The 13,645-nt window shown below is 42.0% G+C and overlaps 2 protein-coding genes across 3 annotated transcripts; one reads left to right on the top strand and one right to left on the bottom strand.

Moving 5' to 3' along the window:
* The first annotated feature begins 708 nt into the window (after window positions 1-708).
* LOC115736370 (ATPase 10, plasma membrane-type) lies at window positions 709-9,680 on the top strand. Of its 2 annotated transcripts, none has more exons than XM_048272581.1 (22): window positions 709-1,186; window positions 2,280-2,361; window positions 2,454-2,573; window positions 2,971-3,069; window positions 3,160-3,297; window positions 3,439-3,573; window positions 3,668-3,847; window positions 4,197-4,403; window positions 4,566-4,685; window positions 4,865-4,984; window positions 5,107-5,229; window positions 5,738-5,842; window positions 6,014-6,158; window positions 6,325-6,486; window positions 6,772-7,010; window positions 7,178-7,210; window positions 7,302-7,383; window positions 7,620-7,780; window positions 7,876-8,046; window positions 8,609-8,791; window positions 8,887-9,056; window positions 9,204-9,680. In XM_048272581.1, the coding sequence occupies exons 2-22, from the start codon at window positions 2,296-2,298 to the stop codon at window positions 9,298-9,300; spliced, it is 2,856 nt and encodes a 951-aa protein (XP_048128538.1). In that variant the 5' UTR covers window positions 709-1,186; window positions 2,280-2,295; the 3' UTR covers window positions 9,301-9,680. The 2 variants fall into 2 exon arrangements, with proteins under 2 accessions (XP_048128538.1, XP_030523915.1); XM_030668055.2 differs by lacking the exon at window positions 709-1,186 and adding an exon at window positions 1,370-1,388.
* A 68-nt stretch (window positions 9,681-9,748) lies between these two features.
* Window positions 9,749-13,315, bottom strand: LOC115736375 (triacylglycerol lipase OBL1). Its single transcript, XM_030668062.2, has 5 exons — window positions 12,775-13,315; window positions 12,121-12,365; window positions 11,992-12,025; window positions 11,122-11,828; window positions 9,749-10,509 (listed from the first exon to the last, which is right to left on the bottom strand). Exons 1-5 carry the CDS (start codon window positions 13,262-13,264, stop codon window positions 10,264-10,266), a joined length of 1,722 nt encoding a protein of 573 aa, XP_030523922.1. The 5' UTR covers window positions 13,265-13,315; the 3' UTR covers window positions 9,749-10,263.
* Window positions 13,316-13,645: the final 330 nt, after the last annotated feature.

The raw sequence follows: 13,645 nt of genomic DNA on the forward strand, positions 1-13,645 counted from the left end.
GAGGGATCAAAGTGAAAAGCCTTCCCTGATCACTCACATTTTGTTGGTCTTGTTTCTCAAAAGTGATTCTGGAACAAATAATCAACCTTTTTTTATTTATTATTATTCCTGTTTCTACTCCAAATCGGAGAATTTGAGAATCAGAGTCATTTACGTTACCAAACAGGTTTTTCATCTTTTTCTATTATGGAGAACAGAATTAGAAAATCAGAATCATTGTTAAACATGCTCTTAGTATCCACCTTCAAGTTATCACTGCGGGAGTAATTTTCTTTGGCTCGACCTACATTGATCGGATGCAGTCATCACATAATGAATTAGAGCAAGGTCGTCTCTCCAGATCTGTTTGGTGCAAAAAATAGCTGGGATGGACCAAAGACATCAAATAAAACGTGTCCTCCCGATAGGCTTGTTGGATGATGGAGGCTGCGGACCGAATACTGTTGCAATTAGATCATCTGATTTTGGTTTTAGAGAGAGAGAGAGACAGACCTACGACACCGAGGAAAACATGGCCAGTTTGGTCATGATTCAGCTTTATATCGGTCGTGATGGCTCCTTAACCGTCCGATGTGATGACCTAACCCGGTAGCCGCTTGGCTGTACAATGGCGGGAAAGTTAGGTTTGTACGTTGAAGGGCAAGTTTGAAAGGTTGTTGAGCAACGAGCTTTCACTTCATCCTCCTCCTCCGCTTCGATCTCCGCCTCATTCCCACAAGTCCAACCCTCAGCCGAAGAACCAGAACCCACAAAATTTGGTTTCAGCTAATTAAGCAGGAGGGGTTGAAAATGGAACAGAGAAAATGGGTGATCCGGGAATCAGCTGCTCGTCCTGGGATCGCCAACCACCAGTCAGCCACCAGACCTTGAAGATATACCAATGGAATTTATATACAAATCTCACTTATACAATGAACCCAATCTCACTCTTCCTTTTCTCCGCCCTCCCTGTCTCCTCTCTCTATACTCTTGCTCATACACGCACAAGTGAGACTTTACCCACCACTACCCGCACTTCAAACAGTGTGTGTGTGGGGGGTGGGGAGAGTGGTGGTGGAGGAGGAGGAGGCAGAGAGATCATCTTCGTCAACATCAACTTATCACCATAAGCTGCCACGTCGAAACGTCTCCTCTCGCCTTGACCACACGCTGTGGGTTGAGATTTGCTCGCCGTGTTGGGGTCCAAGTAAGTGCTTCTGTGAATTTGAACTCTGAAGCCATGACTCGCTCTCCTTATCTTTGCTGGATCGAAGCAGTCCCATTCGGTTCTTTCGCTTATTGTGTGGGAAAAAAAAGTAGTGATCGTCTATGTGAACCGCGTTTTATTGCGTGACTTGACTTTGGCTTCTGCTTAGCAGAGTTCAATGTGAAGTTAGTGACTGCGGTAGGTCCGTACCGATCCTTATCCAAGTAGTAAAGAAATTGTATCTTTTCTAGTCATCCCTGGTTTCCGTACTCTTGCTTTTGTTTTGAAGCACGGATCGGTGGCAAACTTTTTGCAACTCTGTGAAGTTATGGATCGCCTGATTCGAGATCAATATAGTACTGGGTGCATTTTGATTTCGCTTGAAATGAGAGATGGATGCAAATTATAAGGTGTTTGACTCGTCTGCTGCATCATAATTCACATCATGGTCAAGCTAGTATCTGGTTAGTTTTGCTAGCTCTAAGCTCCGTTGGCAACTTGAGAACAGAAATGTATGCAATTCACTCTAGTCAGTGGTGTAAGAACACTTGCTTCTGTATCATCTGCATTGCCTTTTCCATGGACGAATAGTGGAGTTCCAGTGCAACATTGTTCAGCCAATAGGATCGGAAAGAGACTATGAGCAAAGATTCACTCCTCAAATCTCAAGGGTCATCCCTGGTAGAGTAATGTCGTGGTGCAACTTAATGCTGGGTAGAGCACAATGATCGTGGAAATTCATTCGTCACGAATGAGTACCTTGAAGTAATCCACAAGAAATTTCACGAGAACTTGTAACATCTTCCAAAGTTTCGGCATTTGTTTGCTGATAAAGTGTCCTCCCTGAAACCTCATTTTCAGTTTACTGATTATGATTACCTGCAGAATTGAAGGATTAGTACTAAGAAACTTGACGAGCCAAGCGCTCTCTGTAATAATGGCAAGTTCAAATTGTCATGTAATGCTTGCTATTGATTGCTCGATCTCTATGATTATTTTCACCTCAGTTTAATTGCCTTGATCATAGTTGTGGCGGGAAAAGTACTGCTTGCAGCGTAGATACTCAAAGACCTTGCTATTCCCAAACTTGTAGGAACAGAGCTTGAGCCATGGCAGAAGAGTTGGACAAACCATTGCTTCACCCGGACAACTTCAACAGAGATAATATCGATTTGGTAAGTAGCAGAACATTACTCTATCATTTAACACCCCGAAATGCAAATGTTACGGTAAAAACAAATTTGCTGATCATGCATTGTTGAAACAGGAACGCCTACCCCTAGAAGAAGTTTTTGAGCAACTAAGAACATCGCACCAAGGACTCTCTTCTGAGGATGCTGAAGCTCGGTTGATGATTTTTGGTCCGAACAAACTCGAAGAGAAGAAAGTAAGACCTCTCAATCTCCAAATTACCGAGACGTGACTAGATTAGCCTATTGTATTTTAAGTCGGAAGAGCCAGTGACTGATTTGAGCACAATTTTCTTACCAGAAGATTTTCAAGAAAGTTCGAATTGTAAATGAAAATTCAGATAAAATTTAGAAACCATGCCGTTGACTGATGCAATGTTACAGTCTGACAACAGAATGAAGGGCTCGAATTCATGAAATTTTTTAATCAACTTTGCTGCTTTTAGTTGTCGTAAACGGAATTTTTGGCTGTTTGTAGGATCAATCTCAGCTCTTCATTTGCCAAACAGACAAAAATCAATTGTCTACGAATTTCTGATCGATGAAAATACATACTACGCTTCATTGACAAATTCCCACCATGTCTTTCTGCAGGAGAACAAGCTGTTAAAATTTCTGAGTTTTATGTGGAATCCACTGTCTTGGGTCATGGAAGCTGCAGCAATCATGGCCATTGTCCTCGCTAACGGTGGAGTAAGTTGACAAGAACTAAATCCTTTCCCTGCTCTTATTTGCAAATAGATTACTGACGTTGACTCTAGCTCCATTTGTTTCTGGTTTCAGGATGAGGGTCCCGACTGGCAAGATTTTGTTGGTATCATTTGCCTCTTGCTGATCAACTCGACTATCAGCTTTATTGAGGAAAACAATGCTGGTAATGCAGCACAAGCGCTTATGGCCCATTTGGCTCCAAAAACTAAGGTATGTGTAAAGGGGGCTGCATGAGCAAGAGTATGGTCATCTCCCTAATCAGAAGAGTACCGAGATCTTATTCATCCGCAAACGATGCACGTTTTCACCCCTCAGAATGAAAATTTTTTGCTCTGAATTCTCTTCATGCAGGTTCTCAGAGATGGGCACTGGCAAGAGATGGATGCTTCTGTCCTAGTACCTGGAGACATAATCAGTATAAAACTCGGAGACATCATCCCTGCGGATGCACGGCTTCTTGAAGGAGACCCATTAAAGATCGACCAGGCAACTGCTACTTATATTTTACAATGATTATATAGTCTAAATTCTCTTGATCGACGTCAGTCATTTTACTTGTAAGGCCTGTTCATGCGTGCAGTCTGCTCTCACGGGAGAATCTCTGGCAGTGACGAAAAGGACCGGAGATGAAGTTTACGCGGGATCAACATGTAAGCATGGAGAAATTGAAGCTGTAGTCATCGCAACTGGGGTTCAGTCATTCTTTGGAAAAGCTGCACATTTAGTTGACTCCACTGAAGTTGTTGGACATTTCCAGCAGGTAATATTGAACCCCAGTTTATGCATATTGAGTTTCTCAGTCCTGAAACTTCCCTAGAAGGCCATGACTATCCATAAAGATTTGTATAGGAGTCCTCCAATCATCGCTGAAAAAAGTACAGCAAAAATTTCGGATGGATGCTTTAGCACTCATGCAATTTTATTTACTTTCGTTTTCCAAGGCAGATCTTATTAGCTTTTGATTCAGTTAAGGGCTACTGTTATCTTTCGGTTTCGTATCTGTCTTCATATGCTCATCATATGATAGGCTTTGATGAAGTCACTATGGATAAAGAAGACCAGCTTAAGTCTACAGGCTTAATGAGACATCTCAATCGTGATATTTGCAGGTACTTACCGCCATTGGGAACTTCTGCATTTGCTCCATTGCTGTGGGAATGATTCTCGAAATCATAGTCATGTTCCCCATACAACAACGCTCATACAGAGACGGAATCAACAATCTTCTCGTTCTATTGATCGGAGGTATTCCCATTGCCATGCCGACGGTGTTGTCTGTCACTTTGGCAATTGGTTCTCACCGGCTCTCTCAACAGGTAAGACCTCTAAATGTAGCTTCTAGCATCCTACCGCACAACAAAGCTAGCTAGAAAGTTGGAATTTCGTCTCTGCATAGCTAATGTGATCACCAAGATAATTTACTACCTTTCATCTCAACATGGATTGTTGACTCTTCTTGTGTTCCTGTCTCCCAAAAGGGTGCCATTACGAAAAGGATGACAGCAATTGAGGAGATGGCGGGAATGGATGTCCTCTGCAGTGACAAAACTGGGACTCTTACTTTGAATCGCCTCACAGTTGATCGAAACCTAATTGAGGTACACAGATTTTGTGAGAATTTTTGTTTACATGGATAACAGCGAGTAATCGAAGTCCAACAGATGTAGCTGTTTAACATACACTTCCTCATTTGTAAATGTTCTTTTTTTCTCCTCTCTGAAATGCGAGTCTTATTCGTTGGAGTAAGCTTGACACCCAATTCAACCACTCCTTACAGGTTTTTAACAAAAATATGGACAAAGACTTTATTGTCTTGCTAGCAGCCAGAGCATCCCGATTGGAAAATCAGGACGCCATCGATGCAGCCATTGTTAATATGCTCGCAGATCCAAAGGAGGTACAGACGCACACACAAAAAGCTGCATATTTCAAAGTTTTCCTCTTTTTTGGGTTAAGAATTTGTTACTTTCTTCTGCTTGTCTCTGTGCTTCTGTATAAATGAGAGTTTACCTATTTTAGGCTCGTGCAAACATCAAAGAAGTCCATTTTCTACCTTTCAATCCAGTGGACAAGCGCACCGCAATCACTTACATTGAGTCTGACGGCAATTGGTATCGTGCAAGCAAGGGTGCTCCTGAACAGGTATTGCTGCAGCCAAAAGGCCACTGTAGTAGATGATTAAGAGAGTACCAATGCCGGTTTGCATCAAATCTTAAATGGCATTAGTTCAATTCAAGCTGGTTTGGAACATCTGTTCATGCTAAGGTGAACAGAACAAGTCTATATGTGTCGATATAGACATCTCAATAGCATCCCATCCCTTATGTCTATATCCTTTAGCTTGCAGCCTCACCCGGTATCTGTGGTAATCCTTTTAGTCCCCATGTATAGCATTCGGATCATTCTTCATTCCTCAAAATGCTATAGCCTATGTATTCAGAACTAGTATCTCCATCACTCACATGTCCAATATGTGTGTCAAGCTGTAGGTAAAATCTTATGGTATTCTTCCGGGTGTCAGCCCACGGACGGGGGCAAGCAGTTTAAGCATCCAATTTCTTCTTTCCAGATAAATCAGATGTCTCTATCATTCTAATTTGACTTTACAACATGACACTGAGCTTCTGCGCCAACTGTTTTCCTGGATCAGATTCTCAACATGTGCCAAGAGAAAGATGAGATTGCGGGAAAAGTACATACCATCATTGACAAGTTTGCTGAAAGGGGTTTGCGGTCTCTTGGAGTTGCTCTTCAGGTAATCAAGGAGCGAGATATTCCTCGCTCTATTCTTAAATGCAGCCTACCATGAGATGCATTAGAACAGCAGTTGCTTGAAATTCTCTCGCTCAAATGACAGATGATTCCCCATCTTGTATTAGTCCAACTTAACGTGGTTTGCAGGAATTAAATATCTTCATCCTTGCAGGAAGTTCCAGAGAAAACCAAGGAAAGTCCTGGAGGCCCGTGGACATTTTGCGGGTTGTTGCCTTTGTTTGATCCTCCGAGACATGACAGTGCTGAGACAATTCGGAGAGCTCTTAACCTTGGAGTTGGTGTCAAGATGATTACAGGTACGAACTCTACAAGTATCAAGAGCAGTTCTCAGATCTTAATTAACACAGCTTGGTTCTATAGTACTACCTGAATTGATTCGATACATCCTTGTCCATAGTGCTAAAGCTAACAACAATAAAGCACAAGCAAATACTTATCGAGTTAATAATTCTGCAACTGCAGGTGACCAGTTAGCTATTGCAAAGGAGACGGGGAGAAGACTTGGCATGGGAACAAACATGTATCCTTCTTCAGCATTGTTGGGCCGTGACAAGGATGAAAATGAAGCTCTCCCAGTAGATGAGCTCATAGAGAAGGCTGATGGTTTTGCCGGTGTATTCCCTGGTATGTGAAAGGCTTTTCCTCTTGTCAAATTAGAGTGGTAATTCAAAACCTAATAGCTTACGTCAAACAGAAAGAAGTCAACTTTCTAAACCAAATTTTGTCAGCATGTCTATATAAATATATTGTCACCAGTTCATTTGAACCAATAGAAAAGTCAAGTTGTGTGAAAAGATGTATGAACATGATCTCATGCATGCTTGCAGACAATGGCATAGATGTACTACATCTACCTATCTTTTTCTACTCATCTCTTGGTTACTTTTGTGACCTGAATGTTACCTACAGAGCACAAGTATGAGATTGTGAAAATTTTACAAGAAAAGAAGCACGTGGTTGGAATGACTGGAGATGGTGTGAACGATGCGCCAGCTCTAAAGAAAGCAGATATCGGAATTGCTGTGGCTGATGCTACAGATGCTGCAAGAGGCGCCGCTGATTTAGTCTTAACGGAGCCTGGTTTAAGTGTGATCGTTAGTGCAGTCTTAACTAGCCGAGCTATCTTTCAGAGGATGAAAAATTACACCGTAAGTAAACCTCTCATCGAACAGACTGGTAGACACCAAGATTGAACTTTTTTCTTGACAGCAAAGTGCTTCCAGTTGAACCAGTTCAAGAGATCAGACAATCTAAGTAAATTTTCTTTAAGTGCTTATTACTTATTAGGGGACTGATCAGTTTTAACAATGTGCAGATATATGCAGTCTCCATAACAATAAGGATTGTGGTAAGATGAGCTCATTTCTGATTTTAAATTCTCTCTTCATACTTGATGAATGTGCAACACCTCATAATTGTTCTTCCAAACTCTATTGCAGCTTGGTTTTGTGCTCCTAGCATTGATATGGGAATATGATTTCCCCCCTTTCATGGTCCTTATAATTGCAATTCTGAATGATGGTAAGTTTTCCGACTCTTTAACTTTTTCTGTTGTGTCGAGTACAATATAAAGGATTTCACGCTCACTATTTTGTCTTCCTAAATTTTAAAAGTTTGGTGTGACTAGCACATCCGATATCTAATGAAATGACAATGTTTGTCAATTCTGTCATTAACTTTCTAAAACAATAATCTCTCTCTCCAGTAGAAGAAAACCGCTTTGAAGAGCTGCTCACGAGTATGCTATTCATGTCCAGGTACAATCATGACAATCTCCCAAGATCGTGTAAAGCCATCTCCAAGGCCTGATAGTTGGAAGCTCAACGAGATATTTGCAACGGGAATTGTGATTGGAACATATCTTGCCTTAGTCACTGTCCTCTTCTACTGGATAGTGATTGACACTACATTCTTTGAGGTGAAGAATCTAAAGTCTTTTCCCTTCTTCCAAGTTGAATAAGAGAAGCTAGTGAGAAGTTGAATGCAAAGCTAACCTGAGAACTTCTCCAACAGGATCTCTTTGGTGTGAGTTCACTGTCGAGCAGTGAGGAAGTCTCTTCTGCTGTATATCTCCAAGTCAGTATCATTAGCCAGGCCCTTATATTCGTCACCCGCAGTCAGAGTTGGTCATATGTTGAGAGACCTGGAGTCCTCTTGATGTGCGCGTTTGTGGTGGCTCAGCTGGTAAGCCTTGTCTTTGAAAGAGCTTTCTCATAAAGCTGTCACTCGCGCTTCTAATTGCATTTACCACTGTGCACCGATTCCAGCACTCGCCATGATAAACGACCACGATCTCCTCCTTCTGGAACTGAATAGATGAACATAAATCTATAGTTGCTAAATAGAGGACCTTCCGGCGAATATATCTTAAGAATGGGTAGAAAAATACAGCAGACTGAGAATGCAAATGCAAAATTTTCTGGCAAGAAACATATATGGTTTAGTCAGAACTTTTCCATTGGAAATAAGACAATGGATGCACTTACAGATTTGGTTAAGCCATTGGAGATCATTTTGATCTATCTCCCAGCGAAATTAACAAGGAACCTCATTTAGAGATATTTTGCCCAACAAGCTCAGCCACAAGTGCTTATTGTACAGTCCCAACAAAAAAGCATCAGCAAGTTCTGCCCTAGACTCTGAAACCATTCTAGTGTCCTAGATTGACTTGTCACACCCCATCTAACAACAAAGCCTAAAACTCTGAGTTGACATCCTGACCTCAACCCGATATGTCGGTGTTTAGGTGGCAACCTTGATCGCTGTCTATGCGGAAATAAGCTTTGCCTACATCAGTGGCATCGGATGGGGATGGGCTGGAGTTATCTGGCTGTACAGCTTGATCTTCTACATACCACTGGACATAATCAAATTTGTAGTTCGTTATGCTTTGAGCGGCGAAGCATGGAATCTTGTGTTCGATAGAAAGGTCAGTCTAGACCAACTGTTAACAACTATTTCTTGGAAAATCGATCAAGAGGTGATCTTGCCACTTAATCCTTCACTTTCTTTTTGCAACAACAGACAGCTTTCACATCCAGGAAAGACTACGGGAAGGATGAAAGAGCTGCTCAGTGGGTACTTTCTCAAAGAAGTCTTCAGGGCTTGTCTGCTTCAGACTTGGAGTTTAATGGGCGGCGGTCTCGATCTTCTCTGATTGCCGAACAGGCCAGGCGGCGTGCAGAGATAGCAAGGTACTTGAAACTCTCCCCAACTCTTTTCACAAGGGAAGTTTCTCATAAACTTCCGAATGAGTTAGTTGTATACATGTTTCATACACAAGACAGCTCAGAGAACATGTATCATGGATAGTTATGTGCTATTTGACAAAAACATTGCAGGCTCGGTGAAATTCACACACTGAAAGGTCATGTGGAATCAGTTGTAAGACTTAAGAATCTGGATTTGAACGTGATCCAATCGGCTCATACAGTTTGAGGCGTCGACATGCATCACTGCGATGTTCCATTTTCCGCTGAAGGCGACACGGGAAGCAGTCACGCCTTGGAACCAATGGTCAGCAAAATTCTGCAAGAATTTTTACCTACTCTTGCTCAGTGATTAGTGTGGCTCTACGTATGATATTCCAAATTCCTGGGCTCCAAGATGAGGCATGTATCTCTAAGGGGTCTCTGCTAATAACCTGTGCCATTTTCTTCTTGCCTCAATTTCCCATTTCTTAGCATGCATTTGCAATTTTCTGGGAGACGACTTCAGTTTTGAGCTTGAGATATTCTTCTTTCGGTTGGAGAGATTCATGTAACTTAGGTAATAAAAGTGCTTGGCACAGGAGAAAGTTTCTCTTCATTGGTTGGTAATTAGGTTATTCAATAACAAATTGGCAAAATATTCAAATGCACGACCTGTAACTAGATAACCTCAAGTATGACACAACTGAGCTCTTAAGGCCATTGATCAACTGCACTGAAACACATTTTCAGGACAGACAACCTCACATTGACAAGGAGATACAAACTAACTAAGAATGTCTAAACTAGGTGGCCTCCCTGTGACAAGTTCACAACTTTCTAGTGTCGCGCTGTAGAATTTGAGCGGCAGTTGAAATAATAGGGGATGTTCTGCCAAAACTAAATACCGTGTATGATCATTCATAGACAACTTATCGTGGTTCAAGATGGAAACTGAACTGGAAGCTCCGTGTAGATTTTTATTTTTGTTCTGAAACTGAAACTAAGTTGCAGTTACACCCCAAACCAGAATTCGTAGAACAAAAAGATAGCGAACAACTCCAAGGAGCTCATTCCAGCATAACTCTGCCCTCGCCACTTTATTTTATAGGTGAACATGCCAAAACGATGAACTGACCCCATAAATTGTTACCTGCAACCACTCATGCCACCACGAACTCGGGACTGGTATGAGAAGCTTCATCCGGATGATTTAATTGAACATTGGCTCCTTCCCAAGCCTCACAGAGTTGACATAATCTGTTGGGGAATGTGCGGACAATCCCGGAAGCACCAATCCTACTACCCTAACCAATATGGAAAACCATCCTTCCTTGTACTCCGGTCCATGTGTGTAGCCCATTGTTAAACCTCTGATCAACTCCCAGACGGCATTCAAATATGCTGGAATTAGGTATCTAGGACCAAAGAAGTTTCTGTTTGGTTCCTCCTCCATTCTCTTGAGACAAAAATATCAACTGAGAAATTAGTACCGTGAACAAAGAATGAAAAACTGAAGGAAATTGCAATGAATGAAAATATGTGTATGTACATGCAAAACTGTGTTTTAAACACGAAAGAATTGGTGGGACCACTGCCCTCTGCTCTAAAAGCTTAAGCTATTAGAAGAAGGCGTGGTTTAATATTTAATTACTCTAACACTCCCCCTCACGCTTAGTCTGGTCTTTTTTTTTTTTTTTAAAAACAGCTCTAATACCATGAAATAATTGGTGGACCACTGCCTACTGTTCTAAAAGCTTAAGCTGTTAGAAGAAGACATGGTTAATATTTATATATTTCAACAAAACAAATATTGAGAATTCTGTTGAATAATCAAGTTAGCAATACGATTATAATAGCCAAGGTGGACTGTTATTGCAAGACCCTAAAGCTTCAGGCTATCTACAGATTCATGGAAAGAAGATTACGACAAAGGTAACAAATTACACATTCTTTAACAACTGAAGGATGCATGGCATCTATTTCCTCCCAAAACTCAACTACTCAGAAAGTAGTGGACCAGGTATTATACTGGTAGAGAACAAAGCCATTAAAACGCACAAGTTCATACCTGCTCAGTGTACCAGCTATCATAGTATAGACATATACCGAAATGTTTATACAAGAAAGTTCGATCATCATAAGGCAACCTTGGAACAATGTCATTGCAGTACACAACTCTGAAGTATTTCGGGTAGGGATAGTCCAAATGCCCTTCCATGAACATCTGGAGCTGCCTGTCCCCAACTCTCGGTTGGCCAAATGTGTACACGCCCAACAATCTCCGCATTACCTCCATCTCCTCATGCAGAACCAACACTGTTGGGAACAAAATGGCAAGGGCACCACCTAAACTGTGTCCTGTGACTATGAATTTCGCATTTTTGTGCTCCTCAAGTAGGCTCTTGAGCTTACTTCTCATGGCATAATATGCAGACATCTCTGCCATCTCTGGCCCAAACCCATTGTTGCTGGTGCTTGCTAATGCTTCTAAGTCAGAGGCATCAGCGCCATTTGCAAGAGCAAACTTCTTCTTGTCCAATTGGAGGTTCTCTCGGAAGGTGACCATATTAGTTCTGTTGCCCAAACCTAAGGCTTCCAAGAATCCCAAGTGAACTTTACCCAATTTCGGGATCTCATACCAGGAATAATCGAAATCGGTACACCAATCGTCAGCAACAAAAGGTTCAGTACCCCTGAAGCTGATTAGTATGAGATTTGCATCTACAGGCTTGTCGCATAATATGAACACCTGAGTCGACCTTTCCATTTGGTAATCTAAAAGAAAATTGTGCAGACAAATCAGCAATGAATGCATTGATCAATGGTAGCAGAAGATGAACAGAATTTGTGCAGATAGTGATTTCTCAGTCAACTAATAAGTCAAAGCTAACGAAGGGCACGCATGCTAGCTTAGATATATCCACTGGATCTGTCTTACAATTCCAACAGTTGTAGAAATCCACAAAATGCATCTGCATTTGCAAGAAGCGAATGTCATCACTAACAACAATAATAGATAGAAAGGTTAGATGCCAAGGGAAGTGAGTAAAGAGAGCGATTAGCATGCCTTCCAGTGCTGAACTACCACATTTCTTACGACTTTTTCGTTCTCGTATGCTAGCTTCGACGCCATGATGCAGAGGTCCATCAAAGTGCGATTTCCCAATTCCACTTTCACAATGCTTTCTTCAAATGCAGAGTCACCATGTTGGTCTGGCACATTCAAGCCTTTGTAAAGGTCAATTCTCCCATCTAAATGCCCGATGGTGCTGATGAATCTATCTGAGTCTCTATGTGGGACTATCACATCTCCTGCTCACATGAGAACACATCATAAACTACCAGCCCAAAGCACAAGACAATGAGAATGCAAATTGTTTCCTCACGCTACTACAAAGTCACAGTTTCCATATAACTCAGGGAATTGAAGAAGCGAAAAAGACGCAGACAACCGAATGACAAGCCGCTCAGACTTCACGGGTTAGGCAAGTACACATAATAAATTTTTCTTCCTGACAAAGAGTTATAACATTTTAAGGTCAGAATTTTATGCCCTTTCATCGAACTAACCGCCTATCAAACTGATTCTGGGGAAGCAAAAATAAACGCATGCTTTACACCACAGAACCCTGAGGAACTTTCTCTAGTCTTTCCTCAATTATCACTACCGTTGCATTCTCTTCGGATGATACGAAAATTACAAGAACAGAAAACGGAATACCAAGAATGAAATTGCGGAGCAACCCAAGAAAGCCATCATTCTCGGAGAGGAGATTGACGACGAAGTCCACCAAGAAACCAGTCCACTCCATGGGCTTCCCAAAGAAAGCGATAACCCTGCGCGCGATGATCGAAACTACTATGACCCATCTGTGATCACTGGCGACCGCTCCCACAAATTCGCCCCTTTGCGAGCTCTCCAAGAACTTCACTCCACTCTTCGTGTCCCTCCACACGCCGTACTTCAACAAGTCATGGACCCCTCCTCCGTGCGGGTTCACTACGAGGTACTGAAACACGTCGCCGTCCGCGAAATCGCAGTGCCCGCCGGAGCAAGAATCGCCAAGGTCTCCACTTTTGCAGTCGGCGTCGGTCCGCCGTCCGTTTCTTGGAGATTCACCAGCCATGGCGGTGGAGTTTCCGTTTCTTTCTCGAGCTTGATAGTGATGATCGCGAGCGATTCTTGGTGGGGATGGGGACAACCTTTGCATCGATGTTCATCGGAGAAGATGGCGAGGTGGTTCAAATGTATATGCCATAAATAGAGACAGCAGAGAGAGAGAGAGAGAGAGAGAGGTACGTAAGAAGCCGCTCCTCGAACGCCGCAAAATGAAAATGTCGTCTTCTAGGAATTTGGATGATGTGTTTGTCGCTGGAAATGACGTCATTTTTCCTCTGTGAATTGACAAAGAAAAAGGTACACGTCGGCTTGGGATTTTATGACGTGGATATTCCACTCTGGATAAAGTAGTATAAACATCTCTCTGACTTCAATTTTTTTTCCTGGTCAAACTATGACTTCGTTGACTTGGTGCAATTAAAGGATTGATGATCATTGATTTAGGGGCGTCTCTGGTAGTCCTGTATATTTG

This window comes from Rhodamnia argentea, chromosome 11 (assembly GCF_020921035.1).
Source record: "Rhodamnia argentea isolate NSW1041297 chromosome 11, ASM2092103v1, whole genome shotgun sequence".
In the NCBI taxonomy this organism is placed as follows: Eukaryota; Viridiplantae; Streptophyta; class Magnoliopsida; order Myrtales; family Myrtaceae; genus Rhodamnia; species Rhodamnia argentea.